Source organism: Fringilla coelebs (genome assembly GCF_963513975.1).
Source record: "Fringilla coelebs genome assembly, chromosome: Z".
In the NCBI taxonomy this organism is placed as follows: Eukaryota; Metazoa; Chordata; class Aves; order Passeriformes; family Fringillidae; genus Fringilla; species Fringilla coelebs.
In genome coordinates, this window is record NC_140031.1 from 34445562 (window position 1) to 34471234 (window position 25673).

General features: G+C 39.4%; 1 protein-coding gene across 2 annotated transcripts in view; it reads right to left on the minus strand.

The window, feature by feature from the left end:
• TJP2 (tight junction protein 2) overlaps window positions 1-25673 on the minus strand; it is a gene marked incomplete at its 5' end in the record, with an annotated part of 62794 nt that overhangs the window by 14880 nt on the left and 22241 nt on the right. The window contains 5 exons of one of the 2 annotated variants that reach the window (XM_084225891.1): window positions 1370-1943; window positions 2393-2495; window positions 4692-4816; window positions 6795-6848; window positions 10615-10686. In XM_084225891.1, coding sequence (XP_084082017.1) covers window positions 1370-1943; window positions 2393-2495; window positions 4692-4816; window positions 6795-6848; window positions 10615-10686 — 928 coding nt within the window. Of the gene's footprint in view, window positions 1-1369; window positions 1944-2392; window positions 2496-4691; window positions 4817-6794; window positions 6849-10614; window positions 10687-25673 lie in introns of those variants that run through there. The other variant, XM_084225890.1, reaches the window with a different exon arrangement.

Here is a 25673-nt window from a genome sequence, read left to right on the forward strand (position 1 = left end):
AAAAAAAAAAAGCAGGCCTAGTAAACACTTCACCCTAAGCTGAGTCTCCAATACCTGTGCTGCCATTACTGTTGAACAAGCAATATCCCAAATCCAATTACAGTTGGACGACTGGTGTGCACCTTCAGCAGCAAAACAATGCCTTTGTTCTGGAGCTGCTTATTAGTACTAGATTAGCTTCTCTCTGACTCGTATCTTGCATGGCATGGAGGGGGAAAAGGGTCTAAAAGCACTAACAGAAGTATTTCTTTTCATCAGTTGCAGCATGCTGACCCTGTCCTATCTGTACTCCAGGAAATGTTTTGGTTGTTTCAAGCAAAGGAATTTTTTTTATTCCCCTGCCCCCTTCTTTCCCTGCGATCTAAGTTACTTGGGTCAGTATATTTGCCACTTAAAAAGAAAGGCAACATCCTTAAAAAACACGCTTCCTAAAACAACAGAATGTTGTCCTGCTTTAAAATGTCACTACATTTCAGCAAGTCTGCAGAGTACACATATGAATGGCAGAGCTTATTGTGGTGTAGCTAAACATACAAGTTAACAAATACAACTTGTATTTCTCCTTACTTTTATACATATCTTTATAATCTTTACAACATTTCATGCAAAGAAAGAAGAGGAAGGAGAAAAAAGGACTGTTACCAGAGCCAATGAAAAAAAAAGAGATTAGCTCCTGCATACACAATTTAATTAGCAAAAAATTGTAAAAATTACAACAGGACAGATTAGAAAAAAACCCAACAACCACATCCAGAAATATACCAAAACTCCCCTCGAAAAACACCCTAAACAGAAAATGATGTACAAGCTAATCTCAGATATGCTTTCCAGCACAAGTCTTTATTTTACAGTGAAAAAATGGTCAGGCTTTTGGCTTTCATTTACACACTTCAATAGCAAAGAAAGGCTGAAATACTGCTATTTCAGTATTTCAGCTGCTGCTATTTCAGTATTCTTTAATGACCAGAACCAAACAAACCGTATTACTAAAGGCAGAGTCTACTCTTTTTTACCCTTTCTAGCTAACCTTTTTGTAGATGTGCCAAATGTAATCTGAATCGTGATCAGATCCATGTTTTTCCTCAGAACCGGGAGAAAAGGGCAGAGAAAATGTAAAACCACGGACACAATGGCTTGAAAATACTGAAATTATGTGGGTGAACAAATCTTTGCTCAAAGGTAAAGTTCAAGGTTCTGGGCAAAAAGCATCCCAAGTCAGCCAGAAAGAATGAAAGAACAACTTAAATCATCAGTTTAAAAAGTCAACACTTAACCTGAAAAAGTAGAAAGCAATTCAGTTCTTCTGTTTTCCCCACCAAAACCCATGCTGTACTGGAAGCTGACTCCTCTCCTCCCCTGTTACACCCACCTTCATTATGTCTGCCTTTTGTTAAGAGAACACTGATGGGTGCATTCTGATCCTGCGGTCCCAGGTACTCATGCTGGTGCTGTATTTCAGGCGAAGGACTGCGGGAACGAAGCCTGTCCCGACTGCGACTCCTGACTTCCCTCCCATATCTAGGATCAGATAAAGATCCATGACTGTAACTGGGTGGGCTGTAGTCTCCTCTGTAGTCCCGTTCATAGCCAGCATCCCTGTCGATGCTCCTTCCCCTGCTCCGGTCCCTTCTATAGTCTCGATCCAAGCTCCGGTCAACGCTCCGACCACGGCTTCGATCGCGGCTGTAGCTGCATTCCCTGTCACGGTCTCGGCTTCGCCCTCGGTCGTGCTCATCTCTATAGCTCTGATCCAGGTTGTTTCCCCAGCTTTGGCTGCGCCCCCCATTTCCACTGTGCCAGCTTCTCTCACTATAGCCACTTCGAGCACTTTTGCCATCAAATTCTGCATGGTCGTCCATTACATCTAAAGCTCTGTCCTCATAGTCAAGGGAGGGGCTTCTCTGCAGCGCAGCAGCCTGCACTTTCCTTGGTCTTTTCACTACCTGTTCATTACAACAAAAAACAAACAAACAAACTCCTATCAAAGATCAGAATGTGAAACTAAACAGATGAATATTCTTCATGTTTCAAATATATGCGGGTGGGGAAAAAAAGAAGGAAGAACAATATTCTATTTATTATTGAACAAAATCTGTGTATGCAGAACATAATTTGCCTCACAGAACTTCTATTCTGTGCTACTCGTTATTCAGTAAAATAAACATTAAAAAAAAAAACATTTTATTCTCAGTTTTTCAACAAGATAACTTTGTGATACTGTTGATTAACTTCCATTTGTTTCACCTGCAGAAACTATGTCTTTGTTTTATTTATTTTGTACTTTGCACATGGCAAAGGACTGCTTTACTTAGTGCCTTCAAATACTCTTTATAGAAGAAAACCAAAATCCCAACTGTACACTGTACACTGAATACATGTGTACTTTACTTACAATGGTGGCCACTTTTCCACTTTTCCTAAGCTGCTGAACTGCAAAAGAATGTAGAACATTTTCCATTGGGGTCCCATTAACTATGACCACTCGGTCGTTTTCTCTGCAAATGGGAAGGGAGATAAAAAAGGAAAGACAAGATTTAAGAGGAGTCTTCATGAAAACTGCAGAACAAAATTTCTTCTTATTTTTTTTTAACAGAGGAAAACTATGGATTTAATTCAGTTTAACAAGGAGTTTTGCTTTAAAACTGTGTTTGCTATATTAATTCTACAATATCTGAATACCAGAAGCACCTTTCAGTACATCTAAAAACTAGACATTGAGCAGCACTGTTTTTGAGGATATACTGTGTTCTGCTAAAGCACCTTTTCATAATGTTTTTTAAAGAACATTTGTGATGAGTATTGAAACTTTTTTATTTTTATCTTTCAGGATTCCTAGTTTTTTACACCTAGTGCTAGACTTCTTTCAAGATATAAGAATTTCACGACAACTTCAAACTGCTGCAGCCATACCAGCATTTAGGCAAATATTGACAAGTACAGCTGCAGTACATTTTTCTTGAAGTCTGGTGTTCAGGTCACATTTGCTCTGTAGAAGGGTGATTGGGAGAAAAAAAAACCCAACAGAACAATACTACACAAGAAATCCTCCTTGCCTTAAAACAGGCCAACTGAGATTTTCTGTTGAGACCTCCTGCACATCAAACAGACCACTAACACCTAACTCACCTAACCCCTATGAAATAGCCACATAACACTGATTAATTTAACCCCATAAGTTTCATAAAGGCCTTTCAATGCAAAAAGTGAAGAAGATAAAAAAAAACCAAATTACCACTCCTCATATTCCTTATATTAGTTTATTCTGGTGACTATCCAGTTACAGTCAGAGCATTAGCTCAATGAATTACTGGCTACTTTGCCATTTTCTGCTAGATAAAAGAAATCTTTGGTACCAACTATTTTATTGTCATTATAATCAAATCACATCACAATCTTTTGTTCAAATAAGAAGATTATATACTCTAAGCCTCCATTTGTAAGGCACTCTAACTCCTAAATTATTTTTGTGCCTCTTTTCATACCCTTCCAATTCCTTTTAGAGGATGAGTATGCCAGAACAGCATGCTGTATTTCAGAATCAGTTTCACCCAGGTTTATGCAGGAATTAAAATAGCTCTCTGGACAGTCCATACATCCAAAGCTAGTATTGAACTTAATGTTGCAATATTATGCCAAGAGGTCCATCTACATGTGCAGATTTTACCCTGCAAAAGATGACAGGATGGTTTTACCCATCCACTCTGAAGGTTAGACCTAAATTCCTTGATTTGGAGGATAAGCTTTGCCTTCATTTTTCTTCAGAATGTGTTTTGTCCTAAAGTGCCCAAATATCTTGGTATTCCCTTGCCACCATCAATTCACCTATGATCTTTCATAATTTCTGGCCATGATTTCACTCCCAAATCACAGGTGATTAAGGAATAGGATGGCTGACAGTGGTGCTGTGCAGGGGTCATTGCTATAAAACATAGGACTTGTGCACTTCCGCTGAAAGTTATTTGCTATGCGCTTTACAATTACCCTCTTATTTAGTTACTCAACAACAACTCCCATGTCAGCCATTTCATTTTCTGACCAAAAATAAATGCATGGCAAAAGGGACAGAATCTACTCTCTTGATTTATTATTGCTGCACAATTATTTGGTATTCTTCCAAATTGTCTAGTCCTCATCAGGTATTTCAGACCAAAGGATGAAGAACTGATCTAGAACAGAAACTCTCAGCCTACAGATTGTTTGTACATGACAGATGCTGCCTCACCAAGGATGAAGTTATCTGAAAGACAAGAGAAACTCTTTATTTCCTTTTTTTTTTTTCAGATACAAATAAACATTTAGCAAGCCTTATTTGGGCTGACTTAAGTCATTCTTGGAAACTAATGATCAATCAGGAAATGTGTTTACTGGAGGAGGTTTTAAGATCCTCAGTTTTTCTACTGTTTGTTTAAATGAAATGCAATCATGAAAGAAGCATACTTAACAGTTAAAGACTTTTCAAAACCACCACTGAAATGTAATGTCTTTACCAAACAGCAACTAACACCTCCATGTAGGGTTTACTTGTTACGCTGTTTTGGGGATTTTTTCATTTAAGAGACACCTAGATATTCGAGAGGGCACCAAGTCTTGAGGTGATTAAATCACCAGGATTTCAACCATGTCTGTCTAAAGGTTTTATGCATTCTACAGCCACACCCATCAAAATGCCAGACAAACAAAAATGTGCTTACTGAAGTAATCCATCTGCGGGACCACCTGGGAGAACATCCGAAATTACTATCGATGTTTCACCATTTTCAAAATGAGGGTTATCTCTGCCGCCAGAAACTGCAATCCCAAATCCTCGTTTTGAATCCTGTACAATAAAACCAAATACAACAAAAGTTGAATACACTGACAGGAATTTTGAGAGGGAGAAAAAAGAGGAACATGAACGTTCTCACTACGGCACTCTTAAGTAGGTATTAAAATATGATAGCTGCATGCATAGCACTGCAGAAACACACAATACCTCTAGACTTAAGAAAGATTAGGTTTACACATCCATGTACCAAGATGACAAGTTCCTGTCTTCCAAAACCTCTACAGCCTTATGATTGTTAGTAATTAAGTGAAGAACTCACTAAATTTGCCTGTATTTTGCTTCACCATCCCATAGGTTATTCATACCAAAATCATTGTTAGGTAGATCTATTTAGTTAGTGATGCCTGGGAAAGTAGAACAGCTTTCCCAGGATCTCCTCTTCATTATGATTACTAAGTAGTTCCTCAACCAAAATAACAAGATCACAGTTGATTACAAAGAGCAAGTAGTGAACTTGTGCATTGTCTGTATAATCATCCTCTGCCACAATCAACTATTTTAAATATGTAAATAACATCAAACCTGTCATCATAGAAATAACAGATCCATAGAAGTCTTAAGATAGCATTCATAAAACCAAAAAATGCTTCACAGAATGCCAAGGAAACATGTCAATAGCACCAAACTGTCAGCATAACTGAACTGCTGACAGCAAGGGGAGCACAACACCACACAAGTTTAATTTTGTCAGCTATTTAACATACACATCATATCACTAAAAATTACAAATTATGCTACATTTGAACAAAACATTTTAACATAGTGGCAATGTAACACATCAAATTAAAGTCACGCTTTGCCCCCAACACCCAATCAGCATGTGTAGCTCATCGTATGTCAGCTGGTGTTCCACTAATGCTGATAGTAAGTGATTATTTCTTTGAGGAGGAAAAAAGCAATGTGGTTTTCTTTTAAAACAGCACATAACTTGATACAGCTTAGTTTTACAGCAAGCAGTTTGATGTTTTACACCAAAACAACGGATTCAAAGTAATGGTAAAATTAATGGTAGTGGCTGATACAGCAAGTTCAACAGCCCTTCACCATCTAAGTAGCCTTAGTGTGCCTCTGTGGTAAAGAAGTAATGCTAACTTGCACAATATCAAAGAACTGAAATGCTAGAAATTACAGGAACTAAGATCTTCTATTGCAAAGTTTTTTCTGTCTACCTCTGGAACCTAAAACCAACCTCTTTTCAACCATAGTTTCCCACATGAAACAAGCTGTGTAGAAAAGATCACTATTTCACCTTGGGTCATCAAAGTCAGCTCATTGCAGAAGATGTGAGAAAACCTGAGCAGCTCAGTGCAGGCTGCTCACTGAACACAGATCACCAGAACAGCTGGGAGGACCAGCACCACTGAAGCCAAAGAGCATACCTGGTACTGTGGTGTGGCAGCCTAGCTATTAAAGGACACAGGCACAAGTGCTCTATTTTCTTTAATTCAAAAGGACTCCACATGATGAGACACTTCTTCCTTTCTCAAAAAAAAAAAAACTTTTAAAGTGACACCTATAGTCCACCTTTTTACAAGTTTTAATGACAGTGTTTTTCCACTGGATTCTATACTAGTATATATTAAGGTATCTTACAAAAATGAAATCAGTGGAATCCTGTTCAGTGATTATTACAAAGCCTGGACATCAACCACAACCTGCTTGATAGAACCATCTCCTTTACTTTTAAGGCTATGTGGCTGACATGTGGTATATCACACTGACATTAGAAAGGCCAAACAGCAGCAAATATGGCACTTAAATTGTTAAATGAATTTACCTATAACATTAAAGAGTTGTGTTATTGTGTGAGTAACAACTAAGCTTTAAAATAAAAACCATATCTGATTTGGACAATGAATTAATCCTATTCTAGACCCAGACATGCTAATGACATCTACTGCAAAACATATTCAGAGTAAACCAGTGCTTGAATATTTGAAAACTAAAAATATAACAGGCACTCACTCACCTTTTGTAAGGTCACTGTGTACTGTTCCCATATCAGCTCTTCCATGCCTGGGGCCTGTTGCACACAGAAACCAATTAGTAAAACACATAGCACATAACTATTTAAATTAAAATGTGAAATGCCCAACTAAAACACAGGTTTAAAAATAATTTGCGTATTCTAATATTTTGGGAGAATTAGTATGAAATTAACGTATTTTAAATAACGACATTTTTTCTTTAAAAAGGAAAAAAATATTAATAGGTCCAGGGTGGTAGAATCCCTTCACGTTTCACTGATGTAACAGCTCACTCTGATTTTCTGGAAAATCCTTATTCAGCAAAAGCATTTAATTCAGATCAACTAGCAGTCTATAGCCCTGACTCAAATAACACATAAAATACTTATGGAAGACCCTTCTGTCTCAGTATGCAGTTGAAACTGAGGTTTTCAAAATTCACTAGACTTCAGATCTTCTTGTGTCTTGTTCATGTGGATTTAACAAAATGTTTTGTCCACTATGAATTACATACCTAAATATTTAGGTTCCCATCAAGAAATTAAATTTTACAGGAAAACACAATATATCACTATATAGCACAGGTACAGCCATTTCTATGGCACTGCTCGGAGACCTTTTTTTACCACATTTCCAGTTAAAACTGATCACTTTTATCTTACATGATATAACCTGAAATCTTTCCAACATCACAGCTTAAAATATAGTACAGAATAATCACCCAGCTGTGATGCATCATATAGTACACAGCCAGCCCCTTCAGTGTCTGCCCTGTAAAACTAGGAGAGAAATGAGCCACTGCACTGCAGAGAAATGACAATGAAAACATTTCAAAATGCAAATCCATTGCAGAAGAAAAATCCAGACATTGCATAAGTAAGTATGTGCACACACATACTCAAGCCACAGGTTTTATTTGTTTTTACTGGAAGTGGTCTTCCTTTATCTCAGAAGACTGAATCTTAGACAGAAGCTCATTTCAGACTTAATGGTCTTTTTAAAGGCATCACAGGGAGTAATGACAGCTAAACTCCAAAACATTAGACAGAGAAGTGACACACAAAGGGTATGCCTGTACTTTAAGGCATCCCTTGCATTTTCAGAGTAAGACTTCTGGCAATGCACAACTGTTCAGCAAGCTATGGATGTTATTTCTCATATGCAAAAAAACCCTCTTTGCATAGTTCCAGTTGATTCTGTGCAGCACAAAGAGAAACTAGATTTACATTTTCCATTGCACATTCACTCTATTGGAAAAAAAAAAAAAAAAAGTAAGTCCTGTTCAGAAATCCTGAAGGAATATGCAAAACATTCAGCATTCTCACCAGGAATTTTACAACACTGAACAGTGTTAAATTTCCACTGTTCTGCCAGAAAATGAACAATGCTTTCCAGTTTCCAGAACCTCTGCTGTCTAATTAAAAAGAAAATTAGAAATAGATGTAGAAGGTGATGGCTAATAGTAAAAGTAAGACATATAAGTAATTGTTTCTAAATTTTGACTTTTCTAGGTAAACAAGAATGTGTCCACATCTGTTAGCATTAAAACATATGTGTCTTGGGGTCAGTGTTGAATGTGCTGAATCACATAGTAAAATTACTTTATCTGGTATTGCCATTTAACCAGCCAACACGTCAAAGCTTTCAGCTATCCGAAACTGAATTCACTAGAAATATTACCTTACACAGAGAATCTCTGCCACAAGCGAAAAATTCCTCATTAACTAAGCTCTTCTTTCAAACTGCTGTGATGCTGTAAACAGAAGTAACTAGGCTTCCTTATCTGGCATGTAGGGAACAGTTTACTGACCCTTCCTACAGTCCTGCTTTTCTGAATATATTTAAGTCCTGCAAAAAATGAGTCTGTGCTGAAGAGGGATCTCAGTGTCACTTAAATCGCTGAATAAACTTTTAGAAATGAAAGTCAGTACCAAATGATGGGTAAAATGTGAAGGACAAGCAGATAGGTACAAATTTTGTAGAAGCACAGAAGATGGAAAATCTTTTCCGTCCTCCTCTTGGTAAAAAAGCCTCAACAACTTACACATGTAACACAAACATCACTTAAATTCAGTTTGCACTGTATGCAGCTCCTACCAACACTACCTGCCAGCCAAGAATGCTGAGGCCAGGTCTGAGCAGATGCAAGAGTAAGGCAGGCAGAACGCACTGACAGGGAGCTTACTACCCAAGGGGACAGAGACAGGCCTGAGAAATGACTGCTAATTCAGTACAGCACTGCAGGAAAAGGACTGAGGAAAGCACTGCAAAGGTATGGATATGAAATAGGAAACTTACAGGAATTTCCTTCCAGAAAACTAGGCCTTCCATGAGCAGTGGCATAAGTATAACCTTGTGCACAAGTGGAGAGATGTATTGGGTTGTAAACCAAAGCATCATAAGCCTACAGAGTTAAGTATACTTTACTCTGACAAGTAAGTTTTATGGTATCTGGTCAAAAAAAAAAAAAAAAAAGCAGTAAGAATGAAAGAGAAACTACTCCCTACAGACACTAAAATAAAGGTCTTGCAAGATGCCAATCCCATAGTACCATCCCATTTGTGCCTAGAAAAAGATCCTAAGAGTATCAGTGACTGTTTCAGATACATCTTCGGGGCTTATTTGTACCTTGAAACTGTTACTGAAAATTCAACAAAAGTGAATTAAGCAATTCACTTTTAAACTCGCAAGTATTTGTAAAGTAATCCATTTTTTGAAACTGCTCCTTGGGAAACTGTCTCCCATTTGCTGTACTCTGCATCAGAGAAGGAAAGCACACTATGTACTTGCAAAGCTGATTTTGTACAATATAATTACCAAGACAACACAACTAGCTCTGCTGTACTGATAAAGCAATGCAGGCTCTGCAGCACAGTTCAAAGAACTGAATGGTCACCTTGGAAGCCCATAAGGCAAAAACAACAACCTCTTTAACATTATAAAATGTACCACTGCTTGCCATTGTCACGATGCTAACCCATACCATCAGAGTAATGAAGAAGATTGAGAGGGAAGGAGAGACTACAAATGTTACAAATCATCAGTTGGGGGCTTGAACAAAACTAGTATCTAAGTCTCCACCCGAATTACAAAATTCCTGTACTCCACATTTAGTGATGTGACTCTTCTCTGAATGTATCAAGTGATGAGTTATGAAAAGCCTTCATCACCTTGCCAATTTCTTCATACTTCATCTGTAAGGAAACACAAAGGGATCCTGAGCAGCTTGTGCATTCCTTACAGGATCGCAGTTTCACTGCAAGATTGCACACCAAAACACTGGAGAGAGAAAGGCAGGCAAAATGGTTAAGAACCCCACCTCCAGTAACTGACAGTAACTGTTTTACCACCCAGGTTTCACACAGACAACAGGCTACCTGCAGTAAATGCAAATTATTGTAATTAGCTAGTCTAAATGCATTAGGGACTACAGTCAGTCCATTTCTAATTAGAAGAGTGCAGTCAGGATTTGCTCAAATCCGTCTAACGCTCAGATACTAAAATGACAGGTGCTTTCTAATACCCAAAACAGACTGTTTAGCAGAATCTTTGGCAGGAAACTAGTCAAAGTGCTAAATCGCCAGTGTGCAACAATCAGGCAGCTGTTGCAGCTCTAACTGACAGCCATCAAGAGACTGACACAATTACTTGCTACTGAGAGATCACCGAAGACAACTTCATTCATGCCGGAAGAAGAACAGAACCAGAAGACCTGCCACAACAATCATCTGGCTATAAAAGTGAGTTGGCGAGGGGAGGGATATATAAAGGGAGGAGGGGAAGAAAAAAACGTGGAGCAAGATGCAACAAAAAGCAACTCACGTGCCCTTTCAAAATCCCCAACTTTTTGACTGCATGTGACCACATTCTCTGCAGAGCTTGAGCCGTCTTCATTGTTGCAGGATATAATCTGTGAGGGAGCGCCGTACATCCCGTCTTTTCATCTGTTTCCACCACTCAACTCGGTTATGTAATTCTAATACAATAGTGGCCTACATACTCGAACAAATCCTGCCGTCAGTTTCACACAGAAACACATCAAAACCACAGCAAGGAAATGTACTGTGAGTTTAACTAGCTCCCACTTTCAGAGATCCCAGGAAAATGCAGTGCTGTAATCTTACGTCTGTTTGTTTTTAAAAGAATTGTTGAAAACAGATCGCTGTGCAGCACCTTATTCTTCTTCCAAGCACACAGGGGTTCACCCCACCAGGAACCTAATTTAAATTTACAAGAAAAGAGGCTTAAGAAGCACAGTGCAGATGATCTGAAAATTCATATACTGACTATAATATTTTACAGAACTGTGTGGGCTTGGCTCCAGCAAGAAAAAGGAGAAATAAATATAAAATTATACTCTCTGCAAATAACAGTATTTGCCATCAAACATTTAGTAAAGTATCATTTGTAAGAACGATAAGCTAATTGTACAGCCAAACAGACAGGTTACTTTATTGGAAAATAGGTCAAGCTATCACTTCCATTTATGCTGCATGAATGCTGTGAAATTTAAGCCTCAAGTGAACTTTTCCCCTAGACTTTATGTAAGTTTCACAGGCAGTAAACAGACAGGAAAACATACCAAGTTTTGTACACAATCCTAACCAAAACCTCCATACACAGATTTCATTTCTCACTAGTAGGGCAATTTAACTGCCAAAGAGTATTAATTCAGACTGCAGTGGAAGATGTGAAGAGCTGTCTTTTGTTCATTTTGTGGTGGAGTTCTTTTTGTTGGGTTTTTGGGTGGTTTTTTTTTCTTGAGGCTGATGCAGTTAGGGAGAATAGTGGGTAGGAGGGCCACAGCAGGACAAAGCATGTGCTCCAGTTTTTCCATTCAAAATGAAGACTGAATTCAGCATTCTGTATTTTGACTGTGACCCCACCTCTGCACTAGCCAGCCGAACTAGGATGAACAGAGGCTTGCACCTTCACCACTGAACTGCCAAGAGTGAACACCAAGGGGATGCAGGAGAAGCACACTGAGACTAGCCCCCAGCTCAGGCTACCCACTTGGATGTAAGACTTTTATTAGAGTTTGGTCAAAATAGTTTAGAATCTCCATCAGCATTTCTAAAGAGCACATTCCTCTCAACAGACTCACATTCACAGTTTCCAAAACTGGTATTTATTTATTTATTTTTACAAAAAGGGCAGGAAAAAGAAACAAATGTAAGTATGTCTTTGAGACTTCTTTAGCCTTGTTTTCTTAGCTTTTCTGTTTTCCTCCCCCTTGGCTGAAAAAGCTTCAGAAGCACTCTGAATAGAGAAGAAAAGACCACAATGACATAAGAGAATAGAAATTGTGAAATATTATCCATATGCTGTAGCAGTTATAACAGCAAGGACTCTTCTTTGTTGGTTTTGGACTATCCTTTTTCTCTGAAGGAATATAATGAGAAAAACAAATGGACTGGCCCCCACCAAAATTTGAAATTAAATTTTTCTGAAAGGAATTTTAAAAAATAATCAGGAAATCTAGGAACATTGCTGCAAGTGAAGACACCAGAGAGGTAACAGAAAGACAGAGGTGTTTGCATTTGGATATTTCATTTTGAAGGAAAACAGTATCTCTAGAATACTTACATCTTGATGCAGCTTGATACACCTCAATTCAATCCTTTTAAACTGAGATAGAAAAAAAATTCCAAACAAGCATTGTCCCAGACACTGTCCTTTCACTTTAGCTGCATGCCTCTTCACAAAAAAAATAACCATAAAGGGAAAAACTACAATCTAACTTCACTGCTAGCATAAGATTATAAAGGCAATTACAATCCTTTTACATATCACACCTATTATCCACAGACATTTAAATCTGAAACTCTTTTTAAAGGCAAGCTCAATTCCAATGACAGATACACACTCTGGCTCTTTCTGGGAGTTCTATCCTGATAATAAAATGCTTGTGAATCATGTGGGGAAAGAAAACCAAGCATGATGATCTGGTTTATAAACTGGGGAAGGTGAAAAGAAAAAGAGAGTTCTCAAAAAACTCAACTGAGCAACCTCAGAACATCACAACAAAATCTTACAGCAGCAGGCTGCACGTCTCCACTCACTCTGGGGTCAAAGTTTTAAACCTAGCACTATGTTTTGATCTTCTCCCCTACAAACAAGGAATAAAAAGGGTGTTTCCTCACACATAATCTATACTAGCAAGACACAATCTGCCCAAGCAAGTAGAAGGACACCTTAAACAGTCTTACTGGCTCAATTATGGAAGTAACACCAAAAAAAAGAGGTCCTTGCCCTCCAACTTCTCCTGTCCCCCATCGTATGCTACTATGGATGTAAGCACAGGAACCTTGAAAGCTGAGTCTAGGTTTTCCCTAAAGACAGACTTCTACAAAAAAGATACACAAGAACTTTAAGTGAAAGCTGTCCACTTGTAAGAGACAGAGGGACAGGGACTCTTCTAGCCACTGACAGGAACAGCCAGGTGAAGGGAGTCCAAAGCTGCATCAAGATGTAAGTGTTCCTGGTCTCAAAAACAAGGTACACTATCAGAGAAACTGCCCTTACATCTCACCTGCCCTCATAAAGGCAATTATGATGGACAAAAAGGATGGCCTTTGATTTCCAGGCTTTCAAAGATCCTGATCCACTTCAGTTTCTGGGTAACACCAAAGAAATGCCCTCTGTACAGAGTGGAGGCTCAGTGAAATAAGATGCAATCTATACATCAGTGTGTGGTGTGAAGCACCACATCTCCTCTTTTTCAGCTGAATGCCACAGCCCAGGTTATAAAAGATGTTTACAAAATTATGATGATGATGATGATGATGCAACACAAGCTGCATAGCCAGCAGTTGCCAAGTATTCTTAACACAGTGAAATGTGGCTGAAGAAGAACAGGACCTTTACCGGGCCCTTCTGGTGCAGTGAGGAAGCCACTTGGAAATAGGCTCCAGTTGATGTGCTGCCATGAATTATCTGTGCATGATATAGCAGACCTTTGATTAGGATCCAGGAAAATGAGAAAACGCTACTTTTACCCATGGATCGTACACAATACAGCCAACATCCTGCACAAAAGGAGGTACCTTATTTTCTATCAATAAATGCTCTGATTCAGAGAAGCATATCCTATTTTTCATGTAGGTTCCTGCAACAATACAGCAACTCCCAGAACAGCAACAGATCCTCCTCAAGAAACAGGTTCCTAGAATGATGAATGGTTCAAATTAAATAAAGAGAAGTGATTAAAAAAAATGGTTTTCAAAAGATCCACTAGAAGTAAAAGATAACTGCTCTTCAACAATGGCAGAAACACCACCTCTTTCCTCCTAGGGGCACAGAGAAGAAATCTAAGGTACAGTTCCATGTTAAAAGAAGACCAACTCTACTTTCACATTCCAGTAAAATCAATAGTGGTTGCTAACATCACAATGGGTTATATTATCAGGATGCAGGAAGCTGGGGGAAAAAAGTCACAAACTGTACACACAAGTATACTTCCACAGTGGAATGGAAATGTTTGCAGGAGAAGAAAAAAATCACATAGAAGTGAAACAGACAATCCTTTCTTCCTCTTCCCTCTAACGGAGAATTATCAGTTACTTTATATAAGGATTGCTTTCACCCAAATTACTCAACGAGAACAATATTAGCAAAATACTTTTGCTCTATTGGCAAGGTAACAAACACATTCATCAGCAACCTGGTCAAGTGGAAGTTGTCCCTGCTCATGGCAAAGGGGTTGGAATTACATTATTTTTTAAGTCCCTTCCAACCCAAATCACTCTGTGATTTTGTATATTACCAGACCTTGTGTCAGAAACTGCTTTTTTACACAATGCATGAAGAAACAGCAATCTGAAGGGCTGCCTAAAATGACCTAAAGAAAACATAAATTGAGCATAATGTCTCTAAAAATTTCTTTTTCATAAACAAATAAGATAAAATCATGATAACTTGAATATCATTACACAGAAACACAAACTATTCCTCATGTAAAAGACAAGATATGTTTAAAGCTTTTCTTAATGATATTTCACCCAGGAGTTATACCATTTGTTTGCTATAAATTGTAAATTCTATCTAAAACAGTACCAGCAAATACTGCATAAAGTACAACAAACCTATTCCAGACATTCAGAAACCAATCTTTACTTCTTAAGTTTCATGAAAACTTTTTAAACAACCAAATGAGAACAGTTAACTACAGTTAACTAAACAATAATGAAAGGGTCTTTTGTTTCACTTCTTTCAGGAATAGTATGAATCCATCATGACAACAATGCCCACAGTCATTACTTGACACTGTGCTGAGCACTATTTCACTATGATTTGTCCTTCCAGGTTAGCAAAACTACTACTTCTCACAAATCACCAAAGCTCTCAGCTGCAGAGCCAAGAGTGCAATTAAGGTTTCTTGACTTCAAGTCAAGTAGCCCAAGTGTTGTGCAAGGAAGCCAACACACAGATTTCCTCCATTTCTGTCAAATACAAGTCTTGCAGGAAAACAGCTCCTGTAATTGGAAAACAGGGATCAGCCTTCTTCCATTGTGGGAGTTTGAGCCTGCTAACAGGTGAGGAAGAATTCCAGGGTGGCAGAACCTGCATTAATTTCTTCCTCTTGTTGCACTATGACACAACAAACGCCTTCCAGACAGCAAAGTGAACCAGAATCCACTCCTACCCAGAACTGGGGAGATGAAGAGCAACAGCACTGTTCGTCAAACTACTGAGAATATCAATTGACAAATGCATCAAGGTCTCATTTGCACTGTAGCCCTGATATTAACATTCACAGCATAATGCCCCAGATCTCCCAGTGCACAAAAAATTGTTTAACAAATTAGCCCAAGGGGATGGAAAAAGATTTTGCACACAGAGAAGATCTATGCTGATCTGGATCTTTGACAAGTTGTGTGCTTTTTAGTGCAAAATATATCGCTTCATTCAGCTCACAGCATTTGAAGGACAAAAAAAGCTTAAATGAAATGAAGGATATCACACAATCCACCCATTGCAGCAGCACTCTTTAAATGGCTCACAGTGATGAAACAACATCCTCAGTTGAAAGAATTTTTTGAGGAATTTGGCCAAGCACAGAGGAAAAAAAAAAAAACCAACCCACATCAAAATGAAGGCGTGGGATTTGAGTTTTGTAAATATTTAATTTTTCTGCAATTCCAAAATAGTAAAGAACTAACCTGGACACTGAAAAGAAGACAGTAAAGAATGTGGCATAAGACATCCTTTTGGTGGATTATAGCAGGGCACATAATCACTGGAGAGCTATGTTTTGTTTCAACTCTGTCTTAAAGAAGCACCTAAATAAAAATGGGGAGGCTGCACATATAAATATTTGAGTCATGCAGACACTAGACTCTTTGGGGAAGGAAAAAAAAGGCAACTTGTTTTTGGGGAAATTTTTTTCAGTTCGAGACAGTAAGATACTCTCTAGGAAAACTGTTATTTCCTACATATTTTAACCAAACATTTACCAATTATACTGAAAATTTTCAGAAAGTGGGGCAAGCATTTTTGAAGGAAGAAAAGGGAGAATAAGGATTTCATTAAAATATTTTGAGGTCAAGCCACAATTCACCTTAGAAATTGGTTATGAAAATCTATGGTGCACTGTATTTTTAATTTGATTGTTCTTTTGCTTTCTAGGTGCTTTCTCCTTCTCAGATTTGTTGAAGTCTCCTTGTCTCTAAAAATAAGCACTTTTGGAAGGCTCTCACAAGACCAACACCCCTTTTCATCTTTGGTTATGCAGTTTTTCCTTCATGAACACACAACCTCATAGGCTGGGGTACAGTTTTGCATGGCATGAACTTAACAAATTCTTTCTGACCATCACAGTTTCCACACTCCTCCTGCTCATTTACATGCAGCCCCTTGACTCTGTGAATTCTGCTGTTCAGCTCTTAAAAAGAAGCCAAGACATCTTTCTAAAGCCACAAAAACATCCTCATTTTTTTTCTCACTGAATTACTCTCTTGCCATTTCTGTCAGCTGAACTGGCAGGCCAAGGGAGATGGCAGAACAAATATTAGAACTCTGCAGCTAAATTCAACTTGGAGAACAGGTGAGACTTCACTTTTACCAGGAAAAGAAGAATTTATAAAAGGGGCAGATTAAATCATAGACTTGTTTAGGATGGAAATAGCCTCCAAGATAATTGACGTAGCTGTTAATGTAACACTGCCAGGATCACCACTAAACCATATCCCTATGAGTATACCTACATGGCTTTTAAATACCTCCAGGGATGGTGACTCAACCACAATCCCTGGCAACTTGTTCCAAAACCCTTTCTATGAAGAAACCTTTCCTAATATTCAATTGAAACATCCTCCTGGCACAACTTGAGCCTATGTCCTCTCATTTTGTCACTAGTTGTCTGGGAGAAGAGACCCACACCCACCTGGCTACACCCACCTTTCAGGCAGGTGGAGAGAGCAGTGAGGTCATCCCTGATCATCCTTTTCTCCAGGCTAAACACCCCCAGCTCCCTCAGCTGCTCCTCACAGGGCTTGTGCTCCAGACCCTTCAGCAGTTCTATTTCCCTTCTCTGGACACGCTCCAGCAATTCAATGGAAGGAGGGGCCTAGAACTGAGCACAGGATTTCAGGTGTGGCCTCACCAGTGCTGAGTACACATGGATAACCACTTCCCTCATCCTGCTGGCTAGACTATTGCTGACACAGGTCAGCATGCCAGCGGCCTTTTTGGCCACCTGGGCACACCCTGGCTCATGCTCAGCTGCTGTCAACCCACCCCCACAGCCTTTTCTGCAGGGCAGCTTTCCAGCCCCTCTGTCCACAGCCTGTAGCACTTCCTGGGGTTCTGATGAAAGTGTCGGACCCATCTTTTGGTCTTGCTGACCCTCAAGCTGTTGGTCTTGGACCAGAGATCCAGCCTGTCCAGATCCATGTACGGAGCCTTCCTACTCTCCAGCAAGCAGATCAGCACTCTCACCCAACGTAGTGTCATCTGTCCAGATCATCAATTAACTTATTAAAGAGGACCAGACCCAGTACTGAGCTCTAGGAAACTCAAATTGCTTCTGGCAATCAACTGGATTTAACCCCATTCACCACCACTCTTAAGGACTGGCCATCTAACCAGGAGCATGCAATTAAAAAAAGAGACAGAGAAAAAGACTTCTATGCAAAAGACAGGAATACAGAATTTCCCAAGTGGCTTTAAGGCTACCTAATTGTATGAGAAAATATATATGATATTGATTACATTATAATTATATATTTATTGATTGTCCGTTCTGTGCTGGTGTGGCCCCACCTCAAATCCTGTGCGCAGTTTTGGGCACCACAATACCTCAAAAGATATAAAGCTATTAGAAGCAAGCATGCAAGATGGTGAAAGGCCTCGAGGGGAAGCCAAGAGCAGCAGCTGAGGTCACCTGGTCTGTTTAGCCTGGAGAAGAGGAGACTGAGGACAGACCTCACTGCAGTTACAGTTTCCTCAGGAGGGGCAGAGGAAGGGTAGACACTGAGCTCTTCTCTGTGGTGACAGTGACAGGACCCAAGGGAATGGCCTGGAGATGTGTGAGAGGAGGTTTAGGCTGGATATTAGTAAAAGGTTTTTCCCCCAGAGGGTGGTTGGGCACTGGAACAGCTCCCCAGGGAAGTGATCCCAGCATCAGCCTGGGAGAGCTCAAGAAGCGTTTGGAAAACGCTCTCGGCCACACGGTGTGACTCTTGGGAATGTCCCGTGCAGAGCAAAATATCATTTTTATTTACACATATATGCACACTAAATATGTGCCCTGTAGCACAGACGAGCAGAAAGCAAGCCGGCTTTCTTTACCCTGCCGGCTCACGCTGCGCCTAAGAAGGGCTCGCAATCACCAGGGGCAGCGCGGCCAGGTCCCGCTGGATGGGCAGGGCAGGGGCAATGCCGGGCAGGCGGCACGGGGCGCGGCGGCGGGCGGGCAGCAGGAGCGCTGCCCGGAGCGCGGCACAGGAGCGCTGCCCGGAGCGCGGCACAGGAGCGCGGCACAGGAGCGCGGCACAGGAGTGATGCCCGGAGCGCGGCACAGGAGCGCGGCACAGGAGCGCGGCACAGGAGCGCGGCACAGGAGCGCGGCACAGGAGCGCGGCACAGGAGCGCGGCACAGGAGCGCGGCACGGCCGCCCCGCTATGCGCTGGGGCTGAGCCGCTTCCACCGCCGTCATCCAGAGAAGTACAAAAAGAAGTTCTGAGAATTCTCATCAGGCCAACATCCTATTTCAAAACCGTCCTTTCATAGTGAATATGACAGAAACGTGATGTTAAAACAAATGTGTTGGTACTTGTGCTTTTCTTTCTTTTATCTCAAGCCCGTACCCTTTCTCAGACTGGGGTTGGGGCTGGTTTTTTGTTTGTTTTGGTTTGGTTTTTTTTATTGATTACGGCTTTATTAAGTGCCTTTTTTTACCACACTTATTTCAGGAATTAACTGTACTGTTTATAAACATACTCCCCGTGCAGTTTCATGTTCAGGAAAAAGAGAAAGATCTGGTACTCCAAAGATAAACCACGCACTAATGCGGACAGAGGCACCAAGATACCATGAAAACAGGTACCTGAAAGTTAGCAATCCTGTATTTCAGCACTTAACAATAAAAAGCAATTACATTACAATTACATTTTCAGAGTGAAACTCTTTCTTCCCAACTGCTTTTCACCTGAATTTAAACAGTTTACACTTCCAGAAAGTACCCCGAGGTCCTTTAAAGTCCTGATTTTGCTGACATAAAAGAGTAATTTCTCATTACACCAGAAAAGTAAACAATATACACAGAGGGATTTTCTAGAATTAATTTACTTGTATTTCACAGAACTTGTGATCTCCGACACTAAGAACAACAGTTTCACTTCAACTGAGCTTGCAGAAATTACTAGGGATTCTGTGATGTCTTTTTAAAACCGTGACAATTATTGAACAAGCTAATCCTTCTAGAAAAAGATTCACATTTTCATTCCCTCTCCAATTATTGTGGAAAGGGGTTACTACAAAAGCAGTCACCTGAACTGGTTTGGTGCTACCCAGAGCAGGTCATCATTTAACATGATCAGAGGCAGGGAGGGGGCAAAAAGCAGTGCTTATGCAGCAGAACATAAACACATTACAAAATGTTCCAAACATTATAATTCAGCATTGATTCACAACCCCCACATGTTACACCAATTAAAAGTAGACACGCAAAACTTTTCTGGGATGAGTGGCAGGCTCGAGTGGAGTTGTGTGAGCTTGCTACAGCTGCTACTGGACTTAGATGCATAGGCATCATCAAAACCCTGTAAAATATCCCATTACAAATGAAACAAAAGCTTGTTCAAGATGAAGAGAGGGAAAAAACCAAATTGATTGTATTCAAAACACAGCTGCAAGATAACTCAGGTCTTATCTACTAATTGCCTACATCTCAAAAAATTCAGCTTAGACCTATTTCAGGAGCAAGCTCTCTTCTCTGTCTTTTGTTCAACAACATTGCTGTGGTAAAATTGTTCCAGTGCTCCCCCAGCAGGAAGTAATCAGTTCTTCAAAATTTGTGAAGGAACAGCTTCAATTGAAATAGAATACTCCCATCTGGGGAAAAAACAAAAGAGATCCTATTTCCCTGTCATCCCCCACCCCTGCCAATTAAATTATTTTAATTTTTAGAGAACAGTTTCTGCCTCTTGAAAAATAACACTCTAGCAACTATCTTTTTTTTCCATCAAAGATGTCTTCCTTTTCACATTTTGCTTCACAGAGGGTAGCCAGAAGCTGGTTTTCCCAAGTATTCTAGGACCGACAGCACCAGTCCAGTGGAGGAGCCTTGGAAATCACAATTCAGTCTCCCACAGGTGTTGAAGGGGCTCTAAAGAAAACAAACCTCACTTCCTGAGGCACAGCCATGTGCCCAGTCTTGCAGCAAAGTACATTTCTCCACCACCTGTTTTTTAAAAATGCAACAAGGCTTGAAGAGATACCTGGAAGCCAAGTGATTTCATCTGAAGACAGAAATTAATTGAGGTAAAAGGCTGACAGACCAGTTGTACTTGAGTGTTGGATATGTGCATACACACTGGAAAACGCAGAGTTTATGTGCAGTTTCATTTTCTGAATGTTTTTCCTAGACTTTATCCTGTCACATGGATTATGGTGCTAGGAAGATTTTTTGTATACCCTTCAGGAAGGTAACTACTGAAGGGATGCAGAACTTTCAATTCACCTGATCAACACTGGCTTTAAAAGCTACTCCTGACTTAGCCCCATTCACTTTAACTGCAAACATAACACATTTCTTCATAGTCACCATGTTTCTGTACCTTCTGCTCCTTGGGATACCCACACAAATGAAGTCTGAGAATTAAAGTGCTACAGCAAATCATGCATAAACTGAGTTCATGGAGACTTGAACTTTTCTTGGCATAATAAAATAAAAATTCAAAGGTTTGGTTCTGGTGTGCTTGCAGTATCAGGATTTGGTGGTGAGGTAAATCAGACTCAGTAGGTGTACATAATCAATTTCATTAAGTTAGATTTCTTTGAGAAAAAAATTAAGTTAACTGTGAAATAAAGTAAGTGCAGCCACCACTCCTGAAGTGCCTAATTTCATTAATTGCTTATTCTCTGCAACTAAAATATAGCTTTTACTCTTGTAACATCTTAAAATTAAAAAGAAAAAAATGGGAAAAAACCTCCCAAAACAAAAATCAAACAAGCAAACAAAACAAAAAAACCAAACAAAAAACCCCAAAAAAAAGACCACAACAAAAAAACCAAAAAACCCCACAACAACAAAAAAACCACACACAAAAAAACCTCACAAAACATAAAAGCCCCCCAAAAACCCCAAGCCAAACCACCACCACCAAGAAAAACCCCACAAAAAAAAACCAACACAAAAAACCCACCAAAAAAACCGAAAAAAAGAAAAACAAACAAAAAAAACCCCACAAAAAACCCCCACCAAACCACTGAAGTTCTAATTATCATTTCATTCAACTTCAGCAGTACACTTTGTGCTGCTACTGTTTTTGAATGCTTCATCTTCCTGCATCCATATTCAAGTAGCAAACCAAGCAGTACAAGTGACCAATTCTAGCATCAAAAGATTGTTATTCCATTGGTCATTCAACACCTGCAACTCTGAGAAAAGCCAGCTGGGTACCTGTCTACTGCTTCCTGCAACTGGTTTTTAAAAGGCCAATTCATTACTGGGATACAATCCAATCAGGCCTGCATTTATATTTAATCATCCAGTCATAATGCAAGACAATTCAAACAATGGAACAATTGTTAGTTTCCAAGCTTCATCCTGAACCAGATTTTTTATCCCTGTTAAGGTTTCTAGTAGCCTTTGTTCTTACTCTATTAATAGAACAACGATATGCTGTATTCTTGAAAGCATTTTACTTTTAGTCAAGCATTCCTGTGGTATGTATCTAAGCATGTAATCTTACTACACGCTGTCTCACTAGCTTTATTTTCTTGTCTGAAGGAAGTAAACCTGAAAATAGCTCTGTGTAATGCATAAAATTTAACAGTACATTTGATCATATCTAACCCTAAACCCCCATAAAATTCACATCATACAACGCATTTCGTACAATACAACACCGTACAACTACCAACACCGTATCACAAACCTCACAGAACACAAACATCAAACTGAAAGTCACATTGACCAAAAGTTATCAAAACTCTATAAAATAACCAAGCTGTTTTGAGCTTGAAGTCATACATTTATCATCATTCATATACATGCCACAACAAACAGCTCAATTTATTATCTAACTTTTCACTGTTTTCCAGTCACACTAGTCATACCTCTCCGCATTCCTTTCCTGCTATCACCACACTCCTGCCTTCAAGCTCTTAAGCAACTCACCTCTCCTTCTCAAGATGTTTCAACAGTCCACTCAGCCATGCCAGAGAGCATTGCTGAAGTTCACTCCTAAACTTTAACATGGCTTGCACGTAACTAAAATGAAAACAAAATCTGTTGCCAAAGGGAGCTTAGCAATTTTTCTGTCACCCTGTCAGTGGGATGCACAGATTCAAGTGCAGATCTAGGGATCGCATATTTGAAGGGTTTAGGTCTCTAAGTCTTGTACTGATACTCCTCACAGTGTATTTGGAAAAAGTAAATAAACAATCACCCAGCCCCTCCCAAGACCAAGCCTCTCCCAAGAGACAATGGATTAAGCCAGCTGCACCTGCTTTAGTAAAACACATTCAGAATCCCTTTACTCACAGAAAGGTTCCTCCTCAAGCCTCCAAAAGACTATAATTATTTTTTGAAACAACAAAATCAATCATATAGCCACAGCTCTGAATTCTTTTAGGACAGTGTCACCAGCAATGTATCCAGCATCCAACATAAAGCAGTATTACACTAAAATTCACCCTTACCTGATAACACTGATAAAACACTCTCAGGCAATAAAACAACAGAAGGGCAGATGAGAGTGGTAAAATTAAAGTGTTTTTCTACCTTTTCCTCAATCTTCTTGCAAGGCTGGATGTGAACTCCACGTATACCTACCATGCAGTTATGCATGACTTTACTAACACAATTATGAAGTGACAGCGGTCAAAAAACAAGCAGTAAATCAACACGAGGGACAGAGGGATGAAGTCAGCTGCCCCTTTTCTTTTGCATCAAGATAGTAACTTTCACATGTCTGGTTCATTCCTACAGCACTAATCTGAGTTTATCTGCAGCTCTTCTTTCTTCACTTGAAAGGATGCCAGCAGAGCAATTTAAAACTAGAGCCCTTGATGCAATATTTCTACCGAAACACTTCACATGCATGTAACATCAATGTAACTAACTTCAGGCATCACTCCAACCATTAAATGAAACCAAACTGACACATCCCTATGAAATAGGCCACTTCCACTGAACTGCAAACTGAGTACACAAAGAATGAACTTACCAGAACAAGCTCAGCAAGTAACAGAAAAAATATTTATTCCTCCTTTTGCAACTTTCATAAACCACATGAGGCTTTGAAAAGAACTAAGAAAGAAAAACAAGAGAATCCTTTTGCTTATGTGTCTGAAGGGAAACTAAACAGGTCAGGATCATTAAGGTTTAGAAATGCCTCCATTAAATTACCACCTTGAGCAAATCTCATTTTGGTAGCAACTAGTTCATTCTCAACTGAGATTTGGAACAGAAAGTTTTCTTCTTGTGGTCTGAGCCACATGAAAGAGCATTATACAGTTCAAGAACCTTCTGACACACAAAGCAGAAGCAAACCATAATAACATTCCCATCTGAAAAAAAACCTGAAGGTATGTACCTGCCTATAGACGAAAATGCTTTAAAAAATCTAACCAAATTAGTGTGATCCAAGAGTTTTAGTCCATTTATATTGCTGCAGAAGACATTAGGAACTTATCTACTGGCTTCTACAATATAAAGCAGGAAAAGAAAGCTTGGAAAAGGAGCTGAAAATTAGGTGAAATTATAAAAACAGGGGAGAGTAGTTAATGAATAAAATTTAACTAATTAAATTCTGTAGTTCACCACCATAGCAACATCAAATAAACATCATAATAACCTGTCAAACAAAAAGCCATTCAGAAAATTATAAACATACTTAAGACTTCGACATATGTTAGAACTAGATTATAAGTATTTCACATGCACTAAAGGGACAGCAAAAAGGGATATATCAACAGTACTCTGGTAGAGGGGGTCTCACACTCTACCAGCAGCTTGACAAGTATCTCTGAAGTACAAGACTCCTCACCTTCTTCCACCATCTTAACTCACCCTTAGAACTTTCAGGCGCACTGGGCACTGCACACAAACAGCCAGGAAAGAATCATTGCCAAAGGGGAGCTGAGTGCACAGCAGCTATTGGAAATGTCAGCAGGCATCCCTCTGCAATCAACACTACATCTTCAGAAGTCTGACGCTGGGATTTTTTGCCCTAATGTATCACATCATACCGAGGTAAAGCACATACAAGTATTTGTCAACTGCCAGCAACTGAAAGGGAGATCCTGCCAAAGTACGGAGTCAGAAACAATATCCCCACTGAAAGACTTTTAGGAAACTAAGTGTTAGAACATAAGAATTTACAGCCAAGCTATAATCGTTACTTAGCCCACAGACAAAACAATGCAAGTACAGCTCCACACAGAATAAACGAGTTCTTATGCATCATCCAAGGAGCATGCACACACATGCTACCAATTAGCTATGCTACTGTCACTTCAATTTCTTTAATAATGTATCAACTCTATGAACAGAATAATCAAAACCGCTGAACACTTTTTATTTCTGGAATAAGAATTGCTACGGAAAAAAAAGAAATACAAAAATGTAAGTTATTTTTCATCCCGTTCTGCAACTCTTCAAAAAGCTTCTGAAATACTGGTTGGACAGAAGAATCCTCAGCCACGGCCATTAAAAGAAACTCACATTATCCACTAGATTTTTGCAAGTACTGGAACATAGAAAGAAGAGCAATCAGTGCCAAGTGCTGACCCAGGCAACAAGCTGCTCAGTTGAGTCAAAGGCCAACAATTTGCTTCTCAGAGGTTTGTTTATGGAGCCTAGAATGACAGTCTAGCTAGACATCCTGCATTACCTCTGAAAAGCTCATACTGACTAGAAGTCATAAGGGGTGAGCATTCAGAATGCTCTGTTATCACAGAATAGGCATGCATGTGCAAGCAAAAGGTAGGGCAGACTAAGTATATACATATTATTAAGTCATAAATCGATGAATAAAGAATAGGGGCATAATTTCTTGTAGCTGTATTCAGATGTTGCAGATCAGAGCTGGTTTCTTTCCAAGTTTTTTTTTTTTAATACTGTGTTTTTTTAACTAGAACCATCCAAAACTCAGTTATGAAACACTCACGCGGTATTGTTTTTCAGATCTAGAGACTCTGGTGGCAGAAT